Raw genomic sequence first — 23,337 nt, 5'->3', positions numbered from 1 at the left:
TTTTCTAGCATTTTCTCACATATTCCTTGATAGGCTATTGCAAATAAGTACAGAATTCTGTTCATGTGTGGACAATAGAGTTGTAGAATATATCTCCAAGATGTGAAAAAGTCAATGCTAACATACATGCTCTGACATCCCTCTTGGCTAACGGTTCCCAGTTCTTTCAGTGGAAAGGGGGTAGGATTGGAGAGGTTGAATATGGCAGAGACAGCCCAAAAGCAGCAACTAGAAGTCATAACCATGTCAGGAAACTCTGTCAGATTGAGTCATTGCTACCAGCCTCTGAAAGAGAACCATGAAGGTCATTCTGAATTTCTTAGTAATTGTGAGAAAGATAAACTAGTTCCATATGGTGGCAGGGAGAGAGCTCAGAACCAAAATAAAAATCTGCTCAGCTTGTCAGTACCTACGACCTTAAAGTTCAGATATCTGAGAGTCTGTCTACTGTTTTAAAGGGTTGAGGCCAAACTTCAATTTGTCATACAAACAACTCCCACTGCCTTGGATCATGAAAGAGATGCGTGGCCCTCTGAGTATGGTGAACATGCAAAAATGTGAAGAGAATGAGTTTCTTAAGTAGACAAAATTAGTAATAAACTGGATTCATAAGATTGTGCTGCCCATTTTAAAGAAAAGAAAGTTCTAGAATCTCTTGGATATTTTGAAGCCTGTTCTTCTGTAATAGAACTCACTGTTGTCCTATATTCATTAAGAAATGTGATGATTTAGTCTTTATAATTACTGAAATTTCTAAAAGTGATTGTCAAGGAGTAACTATGTTTTATCAAAGATGACTAGAGAATCATGACTAATTTCAATGGACATCAGTTTTCCTACAATATACTAATTGAAAAAATAAAAATGGTGACATTCTTTATAGTCATTCATCTGAAGGACTCATATTTTTTTCTTTATTAAGAGAAAATACATGGACGAGACTAAATGCCATAATTCTATTTTGTGGCTGCCTTTTTGGTCACATCAAATGAGATTCTTTGGAGTTTTTTGTTTTGTTTTGTTTTTCACAGCTTCCTTATGTCTGTCCCTAATGCTTTTTACTGGAGGAACATTTTGTTTTTATCTTCTAACATATCGTCTTTCATACAAGCCATGTCTACACTGGCTGAACTCAAGAAATAGATAACCGGGATTCCCAGGCTGTTATTTTGGGAGATGTAGTCTCACTAATGTTTCACACTTCCACTTCACTGTCACCGTAGTCAGGTGCAAAGCTGTCCTATATATTGATTTTTCTTTCATAAACTGAAAGTCTATTTGGAACAATTATTAGCTTCATAGAGAAAGCCACAGATAGTCAATTACACATAAGGACTTTAGATATTAGCCAGAACCAGTATTAAAAAGAATCATCCAAATGTTCTGTTTGAGCCTCAACTCAAACAAGTTTTTTTTCCTAATCTAATTACAGAAATACTTGGCATTAATGAGTGACTGGTCCTTAATTTACCTGTATCAAATAACTAGCTGTGGTTGTTGGCTTTGGGCCAAAAATTGGGGCTCTGAGCTAGCTAAAGAGCTGCTAAGAAAGAATGAGCCCCTGAACTGTGCAGGGGACCTATCCTGGACTATATAGTTTCTCCCAGAGTCCTTCTGGGATTCCACAGAAGCACAGTTGTCCTCATTTGCAAAGTTTTTAAAATAGTGTTTAGAAGAAATGATTTTTATGAAATTTCATCTTTATCTCACAGTGCAAGAGACTGTGTGTCTCTTCCTTAGAAGAGCATAAGCCGCTCCTCTGTGACATGCTAAGGATATAAACATGGGGGATGAATGCTACTTCATGTAAATTACAAGTGCTACTAAGTCTTGAACAGCGAAACATTCGTTATTCCTCAAAATATCAGTCTCTCTTCTACTTGTACATCATTCCAACCAATATATGCCACTGTTTGTATTGCACATCTTGCAACTCCTCTCCACTTCTGCTTTATGTTTTAATGTTTATTCAAGGCAGGACCTTAAGGAATTAGGTTCACACCTCATTAGAATATTTCTTTTTTAAAAAATAATTTTAGCTCAAACATTAACCTTAAGCATATTTTTATTTTGAATTTGCTTTCAAATTGTTCTCAGTAGGCTATTCATACAATACAAATAAATCATTCAATAAAATGTAAGGAATAATAGGAATCAAGACATAGTCTTTTTTCCTTTACTCTATCTGCATAATGCCTTGCTCATGTTTTTATATTCTGAAGTCTCTGAGAAAATAAGAACAAAAAACTCGAAAAATAAGAAGGATATGAGATAGTGTATATGTGTGTGTATATATATATAATGTATGTGATACACACACACATATACACACACCTACATATATATTTTTTTAATCATTTGAGTTGTATAGGCAATGAAGTGGGTACCTAGGTAGATATGTTGAGTACCTAACTAAATGAGATGTAAAAGCTGTCCTTCTGAAACTTGGACCAAGTATATTTTGATAGTAGAGCTATTTATATTTGAGTTTGCTTTTGCTTGCTACCTTGAGCTTACCAAAAATTAATTGCTTAGCGCACCCATCATCCATCTATTCAATGAACATTGAGGCCTTTCTCTATCTCAGAGACTGTTCAAGATTTCAAGATTCTGGTGATTCAAAGATGAGTAAAACATAGTTTATGCCTCAAGGAACTCACAGTTTATTATGGGAAACAGATAAGTGAAAACACAATTAAAATACAGCAAGTAACTGTCATCATGAAGATGCTGATTTGATGCTTTTTGAGGTTATACTTGGAACAAATCTTAAAGGATGGATAGGAGTTCAGCAGCTGTTCAAACCTGGAGAGTACCTTCTAGGAAGAGGGGATGGTACTTGCAAATGTATGGAGAAATAAGAAAGTTGCTTAGAGGGAATAAGTGAGTGGGTAAGGCTGGAGCACTATGTGTATGTGCAGAAAATAACAAGACATGGGAGGGTTGGAGTGGTTGACACATGGGAAGAAGTAGACAGTAGACAAGGACTAGACTTCACAGGCCTTGCAAACCACAGTAAAGAATTTGAACTTTATCTTTGAATTTTGGAGGAACAACTGAGCGACTTTAACCAGGATGGAGGAATGATGAGATACATGTTTTTGAGTGAGCTGCATGGACTTCATGGGGAAGGGGAAGAAGGAGTGAAATTCAAGGCAATGATATTAGCTGTAAATCTTTTTTGATAATCCAGAGAAGAGCTGCCAAGACTAGAAACTGACCTCCAAGTCTTAAATAGATCTGGAAAGACATCTCTTTACTCATGGAGCCTAACATAGCATTGGTGACATTCATACAGGGAAAGGTCAAGAAAGAAATGTGGATTTTATTGTAATCCTAATACCTATACCAGCACACATATAGAGAGATACCTGAAGGCAGCCTTAATCTTGTGACCACTGATGATATATTCATATAATAGCTTCCCAATGATGTTAGAGAAAAAAATGTAATGGCATGTAAAAGTGGTCATAAAATTATATTTGAAAATCATCTCATACAGAAACATGTAAAGTATAATTCTATTTCTATTTGTATTTTCACATGGGGAGAGATTGTTTTTGAAGGATACCTCTAAAGAGAGAGATGAAATGGGGCTGTGAGCAGAAGCTTTACTTATAGTGTTCAAAATGTTGTAAGAATGTGTTCAGATACATGTATATTTAAAAATAAATAATATTTTATATTTAGTGGGGAGAAACAAGGAAAATACTAAAAATCTGTAATATGACAAGAGTAGTTAAACTCAGTGACGAGATTTGGGTTGATTTTTACTTCTTTTTGCTTTTCTTCTGAAATTTATAATTGTGCATTTGTCTTGCCTTGATTACACAAATAAATAATTATAAATTATGAGACTTAGATTGTAACTCTTATGTGAAAGGATAAAAGTATAAATGATGTATTCAAGCACATAGCCAGCAGTCTGTTATTTAGAATCAAACATTTGTGCTGAATTCCCTGCAAAAGACACTATAGAAAATCATTGCATCGTGGAAAGTCTGTCTTTATTAGTGAACTTAAAGCTACTGCAGAGAAAATGGCATTGACTTACCATAAGAAGGAAGGCCATTACAAATTACAGAGAAACAAAAAATCAAAGTTAAAATTGCCATTACTCATTCAAGAGCGCTTATGGGCTAAACTCTCCCGGTCCCAGTAGAGCAGATTTCAGGCTAGGAGAGACATAGCTACTTAATTTTGGAATCATTCTCTTATTTCTCTCAATTCTGATTCTGTCTTCACCAAATAAGGAATGTTCTGATTATAATTTGGCTTTCTGTGTGAAATTCTCTCTAAGAAGACCATGAGACTGGGTCCCCGCCATATTCCTACTTTGACTGCAAATGGAGGCCTGACAAAAGTCTCTGTTAGTTTTGCCAATGTGTGTCTGTCTTTGGGAGGCCGAGGACCTCCAAAAGAGTGATCAAATTGAAAGTTCTCACTAGCTCTGGAAGGTGGTGAATTCATCCAGGTAACATGTCCCAAAACTCCCTTTGGTGATGTGTCACCTTACTTTCCCTGGTGAAACCCACCTCCACATGGGCTGGCTGCAGCCTCAAATGTGAATTGGCACTTTAAAAAATTCTACAATTTTGCATCACCGATGACTTGTAGCCTGCCTCTCAGAGTTTTAAAATACAAGCTTTTGTGTGATAATTCAACATTAGAAAATTATTTTTACTACTGTGAAACAAAAGTTCCATTAATTATTGGAACCAACAAAAGCTGACTGAGGTTTACTTGTATACTTTGCTGTGGCTCAAAATCTCTGCAGATTATTTGTAAAATATTGCACAAACATCCAATAATATTGTTTTTTGCTAAAAATAATATCAAATACCACAAACAATAGGATATATACATATACCTAGATGCAAACACAAGTTGAAATATATCTCCAAATATTAATTGATCTTTATTATTCTATTTCATAGTAGTGTAATGTTTTGCTCAGAGCCAGCCTAGGTTTTACAAGTGTCTCATTCATACAGAGATATGAATCACCCATTAACTATACTGTGGGTGGATAATATTCATAAATAAGATCCAGGCATGCAGGTGATGACCTATATGAATTTGAAGGGAATATTACTACATGATTCTGATGAAAACATTGTGGTGGTATGCAGGAGCAGTGTTAGGTAGAGTTAGAGAGAGAGGGGCTAGAGTCTTAGCCAGAGAACACCTTGGGCATCAAGCTGTCAATACAACTTCAATTTAGCTACCCTAAGCCCTGTGGAGCCACTGAAGGACTTGAGCAAGTTTACATTAGTTCTAAGCACTACATTGCCCAGAAGGATATGAAAGCAGCATGTACGATCAGTAGGAAATGAGCAGACATCAGACAAGGCAATACATTTGGCAACTATTGTGATTTATCCACTAGTTCTTGGATTCTAGGACAATTCTTGACAAAATGCTCTCTTTGGACAGTCTGCAAAGAGAAATCTGAGATGCTAGTTGAAAACAAATATTCTTGGGATTAGTAAACAGGCCTTTTAAACAAAAGGTCAGATGATTTGTTATATGCACTACCATTAGAGGGCCACTGATGTAGGTTAACGCAAGTTTTATGTAAGAAATGTTTCTAGATAGTAAGATAGGTTCTTCGAATAATACCATACTAAACAGATGGGATTTTGAATTTAATTTTAGGGATACCTCTAGAATACAAGTCCCTCAAAAGCATGCCTTTTTGTTTTGTTTTCTTATATGTCTTAAGTGCCTAGATCAATAACGGGTATATAGTTTGTGCTCAGCAAACATTTGTCCGGGGAATGCATAATGATTCAAAGCTTGAGTTTTAGACTCATACAAGCTAAATTCCAGCTTACATAGCTTCCCTAAACCTTGGTGTACAATTTGGGGATGTTAATATCGGGATCACAGATTTACTATGAAAATTTAACCAAATAACCACTGGAAATTATTTAGCATAGTGCCTGGCACAGAGCAAGTCCTCAATCAATGACACTTACTCCTTGTATTGCTATTAATAACGTTTAGCACATCTGCAATATTATATATTAATGGATTAAGGGAGTGACATGCTGAATTGACATTGTAAAAAGCATTTAGGTTTAGAGGTTAATACTTGTATTAAAAAATAAACCGAGGTTTTTATGTTTTCTGGATCCTGCATTATCAGAGAACCATATGAGTTTGAGCATGCATAATGACATAAACTTTTTCCTTCCTTTGTTCTTTTGGTTCAGATAGCTTGCATCTTCTAGAGGTTTGTTGGAAGGGCTGAGTTCAAAGAAAGAAAAAATGATGAAAAGGCAAACATTCAACAAGTTGGTCTTCTGGGTTCTGTTATTCTGTCAAATGGCTTATCTTTCTTTTTTTACTTTTTGACTTCAGGTTGTATTTAAAAGGTCACACTGGGACAGCAGGAAAACAGAGCAGCCTGATCTTACACGGTGCTGATTTCAGCACTAAAGATGCTGATAATGACAACTGTATGTGCAAATGTGCCCTCATGTTAACAGGAGGTAAGTCCTATGGGGCCACTCTCTAAGCTATGTTTCATTGGTTTGGGGCTTAAGGTTTCTTATCTATGAGAAAGGAGTATGATCTTATGGTCAGGAAAGTTAAGAGCAAGTCCCTAGAGATCATTTTGTTCTGTCCACGAATTTACCCTGCGTTCTTGTGTAAGACATTGCTAGCATATTTAGAGGTTTGCATCCTCCCCCAACATCAATAGTGAAAGTGTGCTAAGCTTGGTTCTGAATACATTTTTTAGTCCCTTAAGTCCCAGATATTCTACTTTCTAAATAAGCGTCTTGATACCCTTAGTAAGATGAACAATAGTTTGGGAACTCAGCATATATAGCAATTACTTCTTACAAACTACTTTGCAATTATGTAATAAGTTAATTGATCATTTTGTTGAAATGAGATAAGAAAAATAAAGAGGTGTAGTTAAACCAAAAGTAACACAGTTCAGACCAGCTATACCAGAGTTTTACACTATATAATATTAATCATTGCAAGATATTTTAGCTAGTATAGGAGATATCATTAAATAATATCATATCATAGAATAAGAAAGTTAATCCTTTTGTACATTTTAAATATTTTTCCAGCCTATAATTGCCCAACAGAGAAATTCTCAATTTGGTGCTATCATATCTGTAATACTTCCTCGGCACTTACCAATGACGCTTCTTGACAAAAAAAAAAAAAACAAACAAACAAACAAAAAAAAAAAAAACGGAGTCTCAGAGCCTTGGTTAAGCAATGGCACATACCTAAAATTAAATAATGTTATTTTGTTTTAATTTTATGAGTTTTATATCTACCTTTTTTTTTTTTTTTTTTTTTGAGACAGAGTTTTGCTCTTTTTGCCTAGGCTGGAGTGCAATGGTGCCGTCTCAGTTCACCGCAGCCTCCACCTCCCGGGTTCCAGTGATTCTCCTGCCTCAGCCTCCCGAGTAGCTGGGATTACAGGCGCCTGCCACCAAACCCTGCTAATTTTTCTATTTTTAGTAAAGATGGGGTTTCACCATGTTGGCCAGGCTGGTCTTGAACTCCTGACCTCAAGTGATCTGCCCACCTTGCTCTCCCAAAATGCTAGGATTACAGGCATGAGCCACCCTGGCACCTGGCTATGTCTAACTTCTATTACAGTAAGTGGTACTGGTTTCCTCTTTAAATGAATGATATAAACTTGCATTTTAGAATGCATTCACAATATTCTGTATTTAACAAATAATCGATTTAAGAAAAAATTGATCCATATTAATAAAAGTTATAAGTGGATATGGCAAAACTGTGAAGTTGATACATGACTGACTGAAGTTTGGGAAACACTAAGATAAAACCCAGTGGTAAATGCTATTGCTCAAGAATGTTATAGGGTCTGGCAGGAAAGGAGTTGGCATCAAACAAAATTGTAAGAGAAATTCCTATTTCAGTGTTTCTCCTCTCACAGTTTTACTGCTGCTTCTCTCTCTTACTATAGTAACAATCAGTACCACCTTCAATTGTTCTAATATACTTTCTGTCTTAATTCTATTACAAAACATGTTTTCTCATTAGTAAGGAAAAAATTGTTCAAATCTAATATTTTCCTTTCCTAACACTACATTACTACCATTATTATAACATATTACATATTTCTGCACATGTTGTACTATCTTACTTGAACTCCAGATCCACTCTGTGAGATAGCAGGGAGAGAAACTCATCTCTATATTGTACCTCAGGAAAATGAATGACAGTTAATGTTTGCCATTTCATCCCAAACATCTAGCACAGCTGATTGTGGCACATAGAAACCTATTAGAAAATGTAGTATATGAATTAGTGAAGTAGTAGTGTACATGAATGAGTGTAGTACGTGAATGACCATCTTGTAACTCTTGAAATAACTTTCAAATTTTAAAACCAATGAAATAAATCATTAGGTTGACATTACTTCATCAATGAATAGAGCTTGGAAAAGTATGGAGTGAAGGTTTTGGATAGTTATTATTATTATTTTGAGAACAAGTCTCACTCTGTTGCCCAGGCTGGAGTGCAATGGCGTGATCTCAGCTCACTGCAACCTCTGCCTCCTGGGTTCGAGCGATTCTCTTGCCTCAGCCTCCCGAGTAGCTGGGACTACAGGTGCGGGCCACCATGCCCAGCTAATTTTTGTATTTTTAGTAGAGATGGGGTTTCACCATGTTGACCAGGCTGGTCTGGAACCCCTGACCTCTGGTAATCCACCCACCTCAGCCTCCCAAAGTGCTGGGATTACAGGCATGAGACATGAGCCACCATGCCCAGCCAGTTTGGGATAAATCTTTTGTCTTCCTTCCTATTGTCAGCCCTTCCATTACTACTATCATCAAATCACAACCCGTTGACCCCAGCCATGCCATCTATGTTGACATCTTTTCAATATGATACCCGCCCCAATATTATCAAAACTAACCTATTATGATTCTGCCTCTATCATATTCTTTTCTGTTTTTGTTTTTTGTTTTTTGTGTTTTGAGATGGAGTCTCGCTCTGTTGCCCAGGCTGGAGCACAGTGGCGCGATCTCGGCTCACTGCAAGCTCCGCCTCCCAGGTTACCGCCTCAGCCTCCGGAGTAGCTGGGACTACAGGCGTCCCCACAACGCCCGGCTAATTTTTTGTAATTTTAGTAGAGACGGGGCTTCACTGTGTTAGCCAGGATGGTCTGGATCTCCTGACCTTGTGATCCGTCCGCCTCGGCCTCCCAAAGTGCTAGGATTACAGGCATGCGCCACCGCGCCCAGCCTCATGTTCTTTTCCTTAAGCTTTGAACATATCCTTTTGGCATCATATTTAACATTATCAAATATTAAAAAGTCTCCTATATGTAATTTTATGACTCCTCCCTCAGCCCTCACCCCCAGAAGTAGTTGCTACAAATCTAAGATTCTTTTTTTTTTAAATGGTACACACAAGGTAGGTCTTGAGCTTTTTCCTGAAATAAAATTTTTCTTTTTATTACATCCCTGAGCTCATAAAGGAAATTGTCAGCAACTTTATATAAGGACAAAGGGACTTTGATTTTTCAATTTCCTGCACATTTTAATATTGAAATATTATTTTTTCCATGTCTATTTTTACAGGTATTTTTTCTTACCAAATAAATACAATAAATGAAAAAACAACAGTAAAATCTTTCAAATGTGTCCTTAGAAGAGTATTCCAATATGTTCATATTTCTGTCACAATAATGAAAATATGGAGTAGAGCAAAGAGGAGAATGTACATCTTGGTTGTCATTGAGAAAATTTCACTGCTCAGATTTATGATTTTATTTCTGCTTTAAATGATTAAACTTTGTCATGTTCTTTCATCCACAATTATTCTTGGACCCAGTTCTTACTCACCAATAAACACGTATGTTTGGAAGAGAATATTTCCACTTATTGCTTGGGCTGGAATAGTCTAAGTAAATGTGTTTTTGTAATAAATGCCATTACCTTATCAAATGTCCCTTTGAAAGAATCCAGGTCTTGCAAAGTTATTTATTATGGAAAGCTAAAATGTGGAATTTAGATAGCTAAGAACTGGAGAACGTAAGGATGAATATCATTGACAGTCCAGGTAACTGGAGTATTGCCTGGAACTTAGGTCCTACTTAGATGCTCCCCACCACTACTACTTATTCTGTCAAAGTTTCCCTTAGAGCCATTTTCCTCATCTAATGATTTTTCCTTTCTTTTTTTTTTTAACTTAGTATTTGAGCCTGTTGCCTGTTTAAAATAGCCTCTCTTAAGCAGTGAGACTTCATACTCTTTGAAGCTAGTAACTCATAGCTCTTTGTCATTATCAATTAAAGCTTTGTTTTATCTTCTTTGTTTATATATTTTTTCTTTGTTTCTTCTAAAAGGAATTAAGAGTAAAATAAGATTTATTGCCAACTAACTATCCTAGTTTTCTTCAAGTACAAAGAGGAATTCTAGTTGGAGAATCTGGTATCATTACCCTTATTGGTAAAAGACTGAATGGCAGGAAATAGGCTTAATTGAAAGCAGAAGGTATTTCAGCTAGACCGAAGGTAGGACTTGATCTTTGCTCTTCATTTCCTAACTTCCTTATTTCTTAGCTTTCTTCTGTCAATTTAAGGTATTTTTAATGAGCACCTATTAAAGGGGTTAATTACTATTAAAGAAATGAGCAAGACAGGCTAGAGTATAAGTTTCATTAAAAATGTAAAAGAAATAGTTTTATCTACTATTTAACATTAAGAAAATGAAAATGTAATCTCATTCAATGCATACTTTTTGTATAGATTTATTGTATATGGAGATAAATATGTGAAAAATTCTGATTCTAGAATTAAGACAATAACAAATTCTTGTTACTAGATTGTCACATTCAAAACAAACTTACCTTCAGCAGAAAAAAACGTTCTTTGGTACTAAATTAGGAGCTTTCAAAATCAGCATTTCTGAAAGTTTGCTTAAGCTACAGTTAACTAAAATTATTAAAATTATATTTAAAGAATTATTTCTAAAAATCTGTCATAAACTGTAATTATTAAAAATTGCTAGCCACAAAAACAAATACGTTATTGTTTTACATTCCTTACTTTAGTTTCAATATAATTTCCATATTTAGTACATAATATAAAGGTTATGTAAAAATGTGACCTAACTTTCTATAGAAATAATCTATTGAAGTAGAAACTCTGATTTATTTTCCCAATGCATAAACCATGTTAACTGATAGACAAGACTTTCTAAAGCTAACAAAGGATATTTTTCAGTCCAGTCCTTAAAGAGGGGAAAAAGCCATACACATAAATTTCTTAGTACATCTAGAACTTTCCAGATGCTAACAGCAGAGAGTTGATAAATGCTCACTTTGCCTACTATATAATCTTAAAGAACACAAAGAAAATGATAGAAGCCAGCAGTTTTTTCAACTGGTGTATGACCTTGAAGTGACAAGATCTTTGGGAAAATATAATCATCTTAGCATTTTTGAGAACCCAGTAAGGACCTGCTAAGCATGATCAGATAACTAAAATTCTCTAAGTTTCAAGGTAAAAATATTGAGAGAAAAGAAGATCCATATGACTAATGTAAGATTGACTATATAAATCTATATTGCATTACTTTTATTTCAACCCAATTTCTATATTTAGTACATAAAACGTAAGTCTATTCTACACAAATGTAAGTTCTGTGAATGCACGGATTTTGTGCTGTCCACTACTGTATCCCAAGTGGCTGCCATAGTGTGTGGCATATAGCATATGTTCAATAAATATTGGTTTGATGAGTAAATATGCTAGCAGAGACTCTGAAAGGACATTGCAAAATTACAAATTATTCTGGTGAAAAGACATAAAGTAAATGAATGTTAGTATAAATGTGACTCTTGCATGAACTTATTTTTAAAATGCCTAATACATACATGTATTTCTATGCCCAAACAAGGAACAAAGAGGTGACTATCAAGGACTGAAACTAACTTAAGAATAACCCCAAAAGACTAAACTGCAGAATTGTAAAAATTTGAGTGTTAGGTTCCCGACTTTCAAATAAATTTGAGCTTCCTAAAATGCAAAGTTTAAGATTATATTCCTATTTTCTGGGGCAAAGTTTCATTTATTAGAAAAAGAGCAAAGAGTATCAGAAAATGTCTTTTATAAGTTTGGAAAAAGGTGAATCAGAACTGGTAGTCCTCTCGCACAAGGTTACAACCAAAGCTTAATGATTGGCAGTGGATGAGAAATAACCAATTAACTTTGTATTGTACTCAGTAATAATATTTAAAATCTTATTGAACTCTTTTTAACAGATATGTTTGTATTATCCTAAATGATTTGTATTTAATAACTTATATGAAGCTTCCAAAAACCCTTGGAAATAGAGACCACAATAATACTTTTGGCAAGAACTGAAATACAGAAAAGTTAGATAATTTGCCATAGGTAACAGAATTTTGTCGGAAGTAGAAGTTAAATGCAGGTACTCAACCTCCAGAGGCCTTTATTCTATCTACTCTTTCTACTGCTTCCATTAAAAGGAATGACATTCAAAGAGAATGATAGAGCTCTATTGTACTGTTTGCAGCATCTTTTCGCAAGCATTTCCTCACTTAAACATGGTTAAAAGCAAAATGAAGTATGAGGGAGAAGAGAGGCAGTAAAAGAATACCTAGAAGTTTTAAATGAATTCAATATTCCTAGCCAGGATAAACAGCTTTTCATATTTAGAACAAAAAGAAGAGAAAGGAAAGAAAAAAAAACAGCCCCCCAAAAAACAAAAACAAATCCTTGGCCTGAAGGGGATATAGTATGAGATGACAGAAGGAATGCAGACTTCTAGCAAGGTCCTTTGCCTCCTGCATACAAGACCCATGCAGCTGCTTCTTGAGGCTGGCTTTGGGTAGGGCCAACTTTGTCCACATAAACTCACCAAGAGATTTTTTCCATTATGATCCCATCGATGGCACCAATCAATTTAGTTTAAACTCATCCTTACTTAGTGATGAAAGACGAAAATCTTAATTTCTGTGCAACTTCTTTGGCATACTGCTGATTAGAATGCATGCATTGAAAACGAACAAAAGAAATCTACAAAAACAGATATATCTTTTCGTTTTGCTGTACATTTTATCACAGAAAAGAAGTGTTGAGAGATGTTTTGTTTAGAATCAGAAGAATTTAAGAATTAGGTTTCCTGATGTTCAAATAAAGTTGAACTTCCTGAGTACAAAGTTGAGAATCAAATTGCTATTTTCTGGACAAAGTTTCATTTATTAGCGATCAAATGTGAATTTTCTGCTTCAAAGATAAAAGGCACAAATGATTTTAAAAGACCTGGGATAGTTATTACAAAATAAATTTTAATGAGTTAAGTGTAAATGAATTGGAAACATGAATCTCAGATTTCTTATTAAAATATACATGAGGTTACAAGTTATGAAGAAAAATGCTTGGCAAAGTACATCTCAGCAGTTGCCAACCTTAAAACATTTGAGACTGAGTGTGGTGCCTCACGCCTGTAATCCCAGCACTTTGGGAGACCAAGGTGATTGCATCACCTGAGGTCAGGAATTCGAGACCAGCCTGGCCAATATGGCAAAACACCACCTTTACTAAAAAAAAATACAAAAATTAGCCAGGCGTGGTGGCAGACACCTGTAGTCCTAGCTACTCAGGAGGCTGAGCCAAGAGAATCACTTGAACCCGGGAGGCGGAGGTTGCAGTGAGTCAAGATCCGCCATTGCACTCCAGCCTGGGCGACAGAGTGAGCCTCCATCTCAAAATAACCAAACCAAACCAAAACAAACCAAAACAAAAAAAATTGGAGACATTTTATCAGCTGTCCTAATAGCAGATGGTAACTGCTTTTTCGATCTTTTGCTTGCATCATTGAGTTCTTTTAGGCTTGAAGTGCCTTCCCTAGATTAATTGCTTTAGGATATTTCTTATTTGTTATTCCCAACCATAAACAAAATACAAAGTTAATATTTTCCCAGGATTGCACAGAATATGTAATTCAGCTATTCAGTATCTTATCAGAGAGGAACTGCAAACTCAGGCATACTCTTCTGTATATTCATAGAACATCTTCATCCCATGCAAATATATCATATGTACTGAGTATCAATGATCACTTATAAATACAAGAAATGCGTATGAGTAATGAGGACTCTGCTATACTTTTGCCTGATTTGAAAAAATGCTTTAAACCACATATTTTCAGGATGTGTGTATAAAAGACTTGGCCATGCTTAATTTTTAAAAATAAAGGTAGAAAGTGGACAAACTTTGAAATATTTGATATGAAAAATTATTCAGTTTGTTTTAATGTATGTGTCAGAGAAAACAGACAATCCTTGCCTACACAGAAATAATTACGTCTACTACCTTGAAGTTAGGATATCTTATAATAAAACTAAAATGGTCATGAGAAATAATTGCTCTTTTATTTCATTTTCTTCCATCTAAATTCATCATCTTTATTATCAATTGCTCTGAGATAGATGGCAGAATTCATGGCCCACTGGTCTTAAGATAAAGAGTTAATTGAACATTTCAAACTCCTTGATTTGTCATGAAATCAAAATGAAACATTTAAAAAAATTAGGAGCTTAAATGCCAAATTTTTATAACATGAACATTGGGTCTAATTATTTTCATATTTCTCTAATAAAACCCACTAAGCAAATAAGGAAATATGTTGGCACTGATGACCTTGTCTTTATTATTAAATTATTATGATGCTCCACAAGGTCTTGTCTCTTTTTTTCCTGCCCTAAACATTCTGCCCCATTTTCTAGATAACTTACAGCTGGCACTTAAGTAGGATTTTTTTTTTTTTTTTTATAGGCTATAATAGTGCATTATCTTATTTGATCCTTATAACTGTGCTGTGAAAATGGTTGGTCAGTTCTTAGAATCTATGTATTATAAATGTGACCTTAAACAGTTCCTTAAACTCCGTGAGCATTAGTATCTTTATTATGGTATTTGCCACTTCACTAAAGGCTGTTTGGGAGGATAAAATGAGAAAATGCATACAAATACCTTCATATGAACGATTCAATAAATATCAAATACTATTGGTACTACTGTGTAGGATCTCTTGGTTATTAATTGATGAATTAAGCATGAAGTCTGGGTCTTCTAACGTCTGCCCTGGCGTTCTGCAGGCTTCCCATTGCCCGAAAGAAAATGTCTAAAGGTATAATAAAAACCTTTATGTTCTCCCTCCTGTTTATTTTTTAGCCCTGTGTTCTCCAACCCTTTAACCCACTGGCACTCCAGCCAAGCCAACCTGCTGCCAGACACTCTCTCCTGCTCTTCCAGAGTACAGACTGTATAGAATCTCTTTCTGTTCAGTGAACTCTACCCATCCTTCAGGACCCAGAGCAGCTGTTGAATGAGTGAGCTTTGTGGTCCCTCAGACAGTTAGCACCTACTGCCTCTGTATTTCCATAAAATTTTCTTCTTCTCTTTGTTTAGTGGCTATCATCTCAATTTGTAGCATTTTGTCTGTCTCCTACACAAAACTGTGCATGCTTTAAAGTCAGAAATTTTGTTTCCAAAAATTCCTGTCCCCTATCTCTATCCATTGGTTAATATTTGCAGAATTGATTCTAGACTCAATTTTCTTCTTTTTTTATGGTGTCACATATACTCAGGATAGCTTTGGAAGATCATAGAGAATGAGGGCTTTAAACAGTGTTTGATGAAACATTTAACCTAGCAGATCTGGTTCTTCTGGTTCGATTGTGGTTCCCATCTGTAGAGAATGTTTTACTTGTTTGCCTCATCGTGGACAAGCAGGCTGGCTAAACTCCAAATTGTTCCATAAACATTGAACTTCTCTCCAGGACTGCCTATTCCTCCACCTTCATTTCCTGCAAGTCATTTCTTGTTCACTGTGCACCAGCTGCACTGATGTCCCTACACATCCCAAGCTTCCTTTCTTCCTCATTGCCTTTGCAGGTGCTGTACTCTGCTTATCAGGGTCTTTTCCCATCTTCCTGGGGCTGCCTCTCTCCTCCTTCAGGTCTCGTTAAATATCAGCTTCTTTCACGAGTGTGAAAACTCGAATTATTCTCCTTCAGAGCTCCTACTTATTTTCTTCATGACATTTTAAGTCATAATGTATATTAGGTTGGTGCAAAAGTAATTGCATTTTTTGTCAATAACAGTCATGGCAAAAACTGCAATTACTTTTGCACCAACCTAATAGTAATTTTTGTGCCTACTTACATATATTCATCTGTTTCTCTCATTAGAAGTGAGTTTCATGAAGGCAAGGACTACTTCTGTCTTGAGTATTGTGTAACAACGTTTCACAATAATTATATATTGAATGGATACATAAGAAAAAAATGGATACAATAAGGACAGGTATTACACATTGGGGTATCTATCAAATATAGCATTTTGGCAAGCTAAACTTCAGACAACAAAGACTTCACAAGGAGAACCGATCAGAGAGTCAATCAGTTAACAAGCCTGCAGTGACCCACTGGTCATTTGGGAAGCAAACTTTGTTAGGTGTCTACTAAGCACAGGAGATAGGCCAATATACAAACCATGGCTTTCCATTGTTTTTAGGATGATGAACAAAACACTGGGTGATGTGCTTCAGACCCTCTCAGCTTCAGGCGACTATCCCCCTGGTTGATTGTGACACAGCCATACTGGCCTTCTTTCAGTGTCTCCGAAATGCCATTTTACTCATTGCAAACATTACCCCACTTTATGCACTCAAAAAGATACACAAGATGAATTTACCTGACTCTCTCACAGGCTCTTACTGTTTCTTGTCTCTTTCCTAAGTTTTCCCAAAGTTTCCCGATGAAACGCATTCTTCAGCCTGTCCTCTTTATTGCCAGGCTGTTGTTGCAACAGACATCTGTCTTTCCATACTCCTCTGGGACTCTTGTGACTTTCTATAAACCAAATAAACAAAAACACACATTTTACCCTAATGCAACTGGGAAGAGAATTCTATGAATCGTTGTCAGTCTCAACAATAGAGTTAGTGTGTTTGCTTGAGAGACCGTGGTACATATTTGAAAGACTATAAAAAGTTCATTAATGCAATGGAAAAGTGCCTCAAGAAGGTCACAGAAAAGGAGGAGAAAAGTTAAAACACAGAAGCAATCAAGTTGAATTTCATCTGTGAGTTTCATTTTAGTCCTTTAGGAAAAGTCTTTTGGGCAAATAAATTCACTAATATTAGAATGCTTTTTATAATATAAGCAGCACATTTTTACCAGCTGTACTGATCAAAAATTAGAGGAATTAATCTTAAGAAAAACAAAGGTTGAATTTTACTTGCAGTTCCTCCTCCTTTGCCAAACAAGAACCTTTTTGTCCCTCGTGTTTTGACTACATTAACATTTATGTTGTTTGCATACAGTTGATAAAACTGCATGGAATATAGTGTCTTTCCAAATTCATCAAGACATACCTTGTGGTTCCTCAGTATGAACTGGTGATTAATGCAGCTTGTTACGCCTCTAGTGTGACTTTATAAACACAAGCCAGCTATATTCATCTTCTAAAGTTGAAAAATGAAAACTAGCTTTTCTCCACTTAACTTTTTCTAAAGTTTCTGCAAGATGGTGCTCATGTTACAGTTAAACATCAGCTGTACAGCTTTCTCTTTCTTTAGCTATTAGTCCCTTAGGTATAAGTCTGTAATCTAAGAGAGGTCAACTGTATCCAAATAAAAAGTATGCCAGAATGTCTCTGGCATAAATCTCTCCCTAAAGATTCAGTAGTGTTACTTCAGGAGACAGGAAAAAACACTATGCTTTATCTAAAAATCTAAGAACTTAATTTATTTAAAAAATAAAACTGAGTTATCCAGTTATCCTTATAGAGAGCTATACAAGCACAGAATTTCCATGTTACTCATCAAATTGTTTTTCTTTTTACTAAGTTTGGAAATCACTTAAATAACCATAGATAAAATATGGCTGTACAGGAACTGAATGGCTATTATTGCAGAACACTTTTTCTATTATTATAAGCTACAGAGAGGGCACATTAATTAAAAGTCCTTTTGAGCATCATAGTCATCGCACAGTATCCAATTAATTTTAGAAGCAGCTTAGGGCCAATTATTGACAAACATATGCAGTAAATGGAGAATATCTTTCTATTTAGATCTCAGTTGCTTGTCTAAGTTTCTGAATTTCTTTACTAATAATTAATTGTTCTATTCCCAGTAACAGTCTTAAGATGGAACGCCTCTTATGGGTATATACGTTTTCCTTACTGCACTTGTCTTACATGTAAATCCATCTCTTATGTAGATTGTATCTTGAAGCCCAGAGGCTTCCCATCATTACAAGAGGAAGTAAGTTCCAGTGGAATCACTGAAAGCTGCTTTCCATGACAGCATTGCTCTCTCTGATGGGTCACATAAATCTTAAATCAGAAGTCATTTAAAACAGTTTCACTACTGAGGATATGTTTACTGATGCCTCCTAATTGCAAATAAGCACAACAAAAACAAGCAAGTTTCCCATCACTTAATGCCATTGATTTCCAAATATTCCATTTACTTATCATTGTTGCCTCTCCTTCTCTCTTCTATCATGAACTATTTTTTCAGGCTGGTGGTTTGATGCTTGTGGCCCCTCCAATCTAAATGGAATGTTCTATACTGCGGGACAAAACCATGGAAAACTGAATGGGATAAAGTGGCACTACTTCAAAGGGCCCAGTTACTCCTTACGTTCCACAACTATGATGATTCGACCTTTAGATTTTTGAAAGCACAATGTCAGTAGTGATTATAAAAGCAACAAAGAAATCTGGAGGAGCTGCCAGGTGAGAAAGTGCTTGAAAACTTCAGAAGCAAACAATATTGTCTCCTTTCCAGCAATAAGTGGTGGTTATGTGAAGTCACCAAGGTCCTTGACTGTGAATCTGGAGCCTTTTGAGTTCACAGGAGTCTCTACTTGGGGAGACAGTGCTCACGTGGCTTGACTATAGAAAACTCCATTGACTGTCGGGCTTTAAAAAGGGAAGAACCTGCTCAGCTTTGCTGTGCTTCAAACTACTACTGGACCTTATTTTGGAACTATGGTAGCCAGATGATAAATATGGTTAATTTCATGTAAAACAGGAAAAAAAAAAAAAAGAGTGAAAAAGAGAATATACAGGAAGAATAGAAACAAGCCTGCCATAATCCTTTGGAAAAGATGTATTACACCACTGAAAAGGTGTTATATCTATGCAAACCTACCAACAAATTATACTGTTGCACAATTTTGATAAAAATTTAGAACAGCATTGTCCTCTGAGTTGGTTACATGTTAATGGATTTCAGAAGCCTAATTCCAGTGTCATACTTACTAGTTGATTTCTGCTTACTCACCTCCAAATGAAAATTCCATTTTTGTAAGCCATAATGAATTATAGTACATGGACAATAACTGTGTGGTAGAAACAAACTCCATTACTCTGATTTTTGATACAGTTTTCAGAAAAAAAAAAAATGGACATAAGTAAGGATGTATGTGGTGAAAACTTACCACCCCATACTATGGTTTCCATTTACTCTAAAAACTGATTGGATGATATATAAATATATTTATAGCCTGAGTAAAGTTAAAAGAATGTAAGATATATCATCAAGTTCTTAAAATAATATACATGCATTTAATATTTCCTTTGATATTATACAGGAAAGCAATATTTTGGAGTATATTAAGTTGAAGTAAAACCAAGTACTCTGGAGCAGTTCATTTTACAGTATCTGCTAGCATGTGTATACATACATGTAACTTCATTATTTTAAAAATGTTTTTAGAACTTCAATACTCACCCTGTTATGTCTTGCTAATTTAAATTTTGCTAATTAACGGAAACATACTTACCAGATTCACACTGTTCCAGTGTCTATAAAAGAAACACTTTGAAGTCTATGAAAAATAATTATAAATATCATTGTACATAGCAAGTTTATATCTGCAATAAACCTAATAGCTAATTAATCTGGAATATGCAACATTGTCCTTAATTGATACAAAAAAACACAAATGCTCAAAGAAATCTACTATATCCCTTAATTAAATACATCACTCTTAATATTTTTCTCCTTCAGTCCATTCCCTTAGGCAATTTTTAATTTTTAAAAATTATTATCTGGGGGAAAAATTGGCAAAACTATTATGTGTAAAGGAAATATATACAAAAAGAAAATTAATCATAGTCACCTAAGAGAAATTCTGATGGCTAGTTGCTATAAATAACTTAATGGGAATATTCCTATGGGATAATCTATTTTAAGTGAATTTTTGGGGTGCTTGAAGTTACTACAGCATTTTTTCGAGAAGTCTTCTCTGCCTCTAAGTATCCAAGGTTATAACAGTAAACAGTTTTTATTAAAACATGAGTCACTACGGGATGAGAAAATTGAAATAAAGCTATTGGGTCTCCTCTCTTACAAAAGAGACAGTTGTTGGCAAGATAGCAATGCCAGCTTCAAACTTGGTGACTTGATCCACTATGCCTTAATGGTCTCCTCCATTTGCAAAAATAAAGCTATTCACATTGTCAAGAAAAATATGTTTTAAAGTCTACAATCAAGTCTTTTTTATATTTATGTGTCTGTATTCTACCCCTTTTTGCCCTACAAGTGATATTTGTAGGTATTATACCATTTTTCTATTCTTGGTGGCTCCTCCATAGCAGGCAAGCCTCTCCCTCTAAAAACCTTCTCGACTGTTTTCAATTAAGGGAAAGAAAATAAGTATTTTGTCCTTTTGTGTTCCTACAGACACTTTTTTAAACCAGATTTTGGATAAGGAATACTGTTTCCAAACTCATATTACAAAAATAAAATAAAGTAATAAAAAAAAAGAAAGCATGATATTTACTATTTTGTTGTCTGGGTTTGAAAAATGAAATATTGTTTCCAATTATTTATAATAAAGCAGTGTAAAATGTTTTATGACTCCGTTATGTGTGTTATGTAATACCGACATGTTTATGGCAATTTAACATATGTATTCTTTGCATTTAATTATTTCAGAATAGGGTAATTAGGTATTCGAATTTTGTCTTTAAAATTCATGTGGTTTCTTGCAAAGTTTTTCATATCAACACAACATTATTTGATTTAAATAAAATTGAAGGTAATACTTGTGCAACTTCATTTTATTTTTAATACATATTTTGTGAAATTTAAATTAGAGATTTATGAAGTTATAGAATCATTGAAAAAAATCTACCAAATGAACTAAAGCCTCAATCTTAGAAAAACTTTCAGTCTTGGATGAATTAAGAAAGCTTAGTCTCATTAGAATGGTAAATCAAAGCAGTGGGTCCCAGTCCCATGTCCCTACAATATGATTGTCGTGTCCTGCCAATTATTAAATGCCACATTATCATGTGACAATTGGCAATATATTCTGGGAACTCTGAATGTAGAATAAGAGGATGTGTGTTAAAAATTTGAGTTTGGTGTACAGGAGGAAAAGGAAGGAGCATAAAGGAGATGCTACTTGTCCCTCTCACCTAGCATGCCATCAGCAGTCTTATCAGTCCTTGCAAGAAATTTCTTGCCTGTGGCCTTGATTCTTCTCCTATTTCCATCACATTGATTCAAACCTTCCTTAATTTTCTTTCACCTAGATGATTGGAAAAGACACTCTTTCATCCTGCCTCTCTGTGCTATTATTCACCTCATAACCATAAAACCTTATTCCTTCTAAAGCCAGACCTCTGAACATGGTTTTTCCCAGCTCAAAACACTTCAGCGTTTCCTCACTACTCCCTGAATTTAAAATAAACAGGTCAGGTTAATCTCAGCCTTCATTGCCAGACAGCTTCTTTCCACCTACTCAGTATTCCAATCAAAACAAAGAAGCCCCATGGTCGACTACTTAAAAAAATGATGTCTGGCCGGGCGCGGTGGCTCAAGCCTGTAATCCCAGCACTTTGGGAGGCCGAGGCGGGCGGATCACGAGGTCAGGAGATCGAGACCCTCCTGGCTAACACGGTGAAACCCCGTCTCTACTAAAAATACAAAAAACTAGCCGGGCGCGGTGGCGGGCGCCTGTAGTCCCAGCTACTCGGAGGCTGAGGCGGGAGAATGGCGGGAACCCGAGAGGCGGAGCTTGCAGTGAGCCGAGATTGCGCCACTGCACTCCAGCCTGGGCGACAGAGCGAGACTCCGTCTCAAAAAAAAAAAAAAAAAATGATGTCTACTCTTCCCCTTTCTGTATTCATACCTTTTGCAATGCGAATTTGCAGCTTGTTCCATAAAGAGATAAACTCTATTTTCTTACTCCCTGAATGGCTAGCTCCGGACTTGCTGTAGCCAATAGAACACAACAGAAGTGATGATTCTGTGCCAGTTCTGAGTCTGGTCGGAAACATTCTACATTTGGCATGAAACAAAGCCCAGCGTAGCCTAATAAAGGATTAGAGACCACTTGGAGCAAAGCCTAGTCTACCAGCTGAGACCAGCCTAGACCAGCCAGCCCATAGCTGACCCATGGATGATTCAAGATACATAAGTGATCTCAACTGAGATCAACTGAGCCTGGCTCAGATCAGCAGAAGTGCTCAGCTAACATGCATAATCATGAGAAACAATAATAGGTTGTTGTTTTAAACCACTGCATTTTTTTTTCAGAGTTTTGTTTAACATCATTATTGTAGCAATAGCTAACTGATACAGAATACAGTGCTGCAGCTGCCACCTACTCTTCTGCCAGCCATGTGAGTTTTATGCATCTTGAACTTTCAGAACCACGGTCTCGATTGTCCCTTCCTCTAACAACCTCTAACAACCCACTGGGATGCATAAAAACATTAGTTGTTTCATGACCTCTTTTCTGATGCCCTCTATTAATTGTCACCGTCTCTATACTCACATACTTTTACAACTCAACATATTTTGCTTGAGTTTTATAAAAGGCTGCCTCTTACTTTTTTTTTTTTTTTTTAAATTCTCCGCAGTACCTATCGAAAACTTGTTACTCGCTGAATGGAATTGATTTTTTTTGAAAAACTAAGAAATCCCTTCTACCTATACAAAATTCAACTCTCAGATTTGACCACTGTGTTGAGACATTTATTTTCAGACTTTAAACTTAGGCTATTCTCCTCCAAAAAGATATCTGAATTTATAATTTTAGTTAGCTCAGATGTCTACTTTATTATCAACTTCGCTGGAATACACGTATTATATAAATTGAAGGAAACCTGCATGCTCTTCTAAATTTAAACCTATGTAAATATATAAAATGTACTATTGAATGGTAATTACTCATTTATTCTTTACACATATATTATTGTTGGGGCCGGGCGCAGTGGCTCACGCCTGTAATCCCAGCACTTTGGGAGGCCGAGGCGAGCAG

At 35.7% G+C, this 23,337-nt stretch overlaps 1 protein-coding gene across 2 annotated transcripts in view; it reads left to right on the top strand.

Moving 5' to 3' along the window:
• The window catches only part of ANGPT1 (angiopoietin 1), a 267,927-nt gene extending 246,816 nt beyond the window's left edge, over window positions 1-21,111 (top strand). For both annotated transcript variants that reach the window (XM_033202711.1, XM_033202712.1), the window contains exons 8-9: window positions 6,367-6,497; window positions 18,576-21,111. In XM_033202711.1, the coding sequence (XP_033058602.1) occupies window positions 6,367-6,497; window positions 18,576-18,736 (292 nt within the window). In that variant the 3' untranslated portion in view covers window positions 18,737-21,111. The remainder of the gene's footprint in view (window positions 1-6,366; window positions 6,498-18,575) is intronic.
• Window positions 21,112-23,337: the final 2,226 nt, after the last annotated feature.

This window comes from Trachypithecus francoisi, unplaced genomic scaffold (assembly GCF_009764315.1).
Source record: "Trachypithecus francoisi isolate TF-2019V2 unplaced genomic scaffold, Tfra_2.0 Lachesis_group7, whole genome shotgun sequence".
Classification (NCBI taxonomy): Eukaryota; Metazoa; Chordata; class Mammalia; order Primates; family Cercopithecidae; genus Trachypithecus; species Trachypithecus francoisi.
The sequence above is the reverse complement of the archived record's forward strand: the minus strand, read 5'-3'. Positions and strand labels throughout refer to the sequence as shown.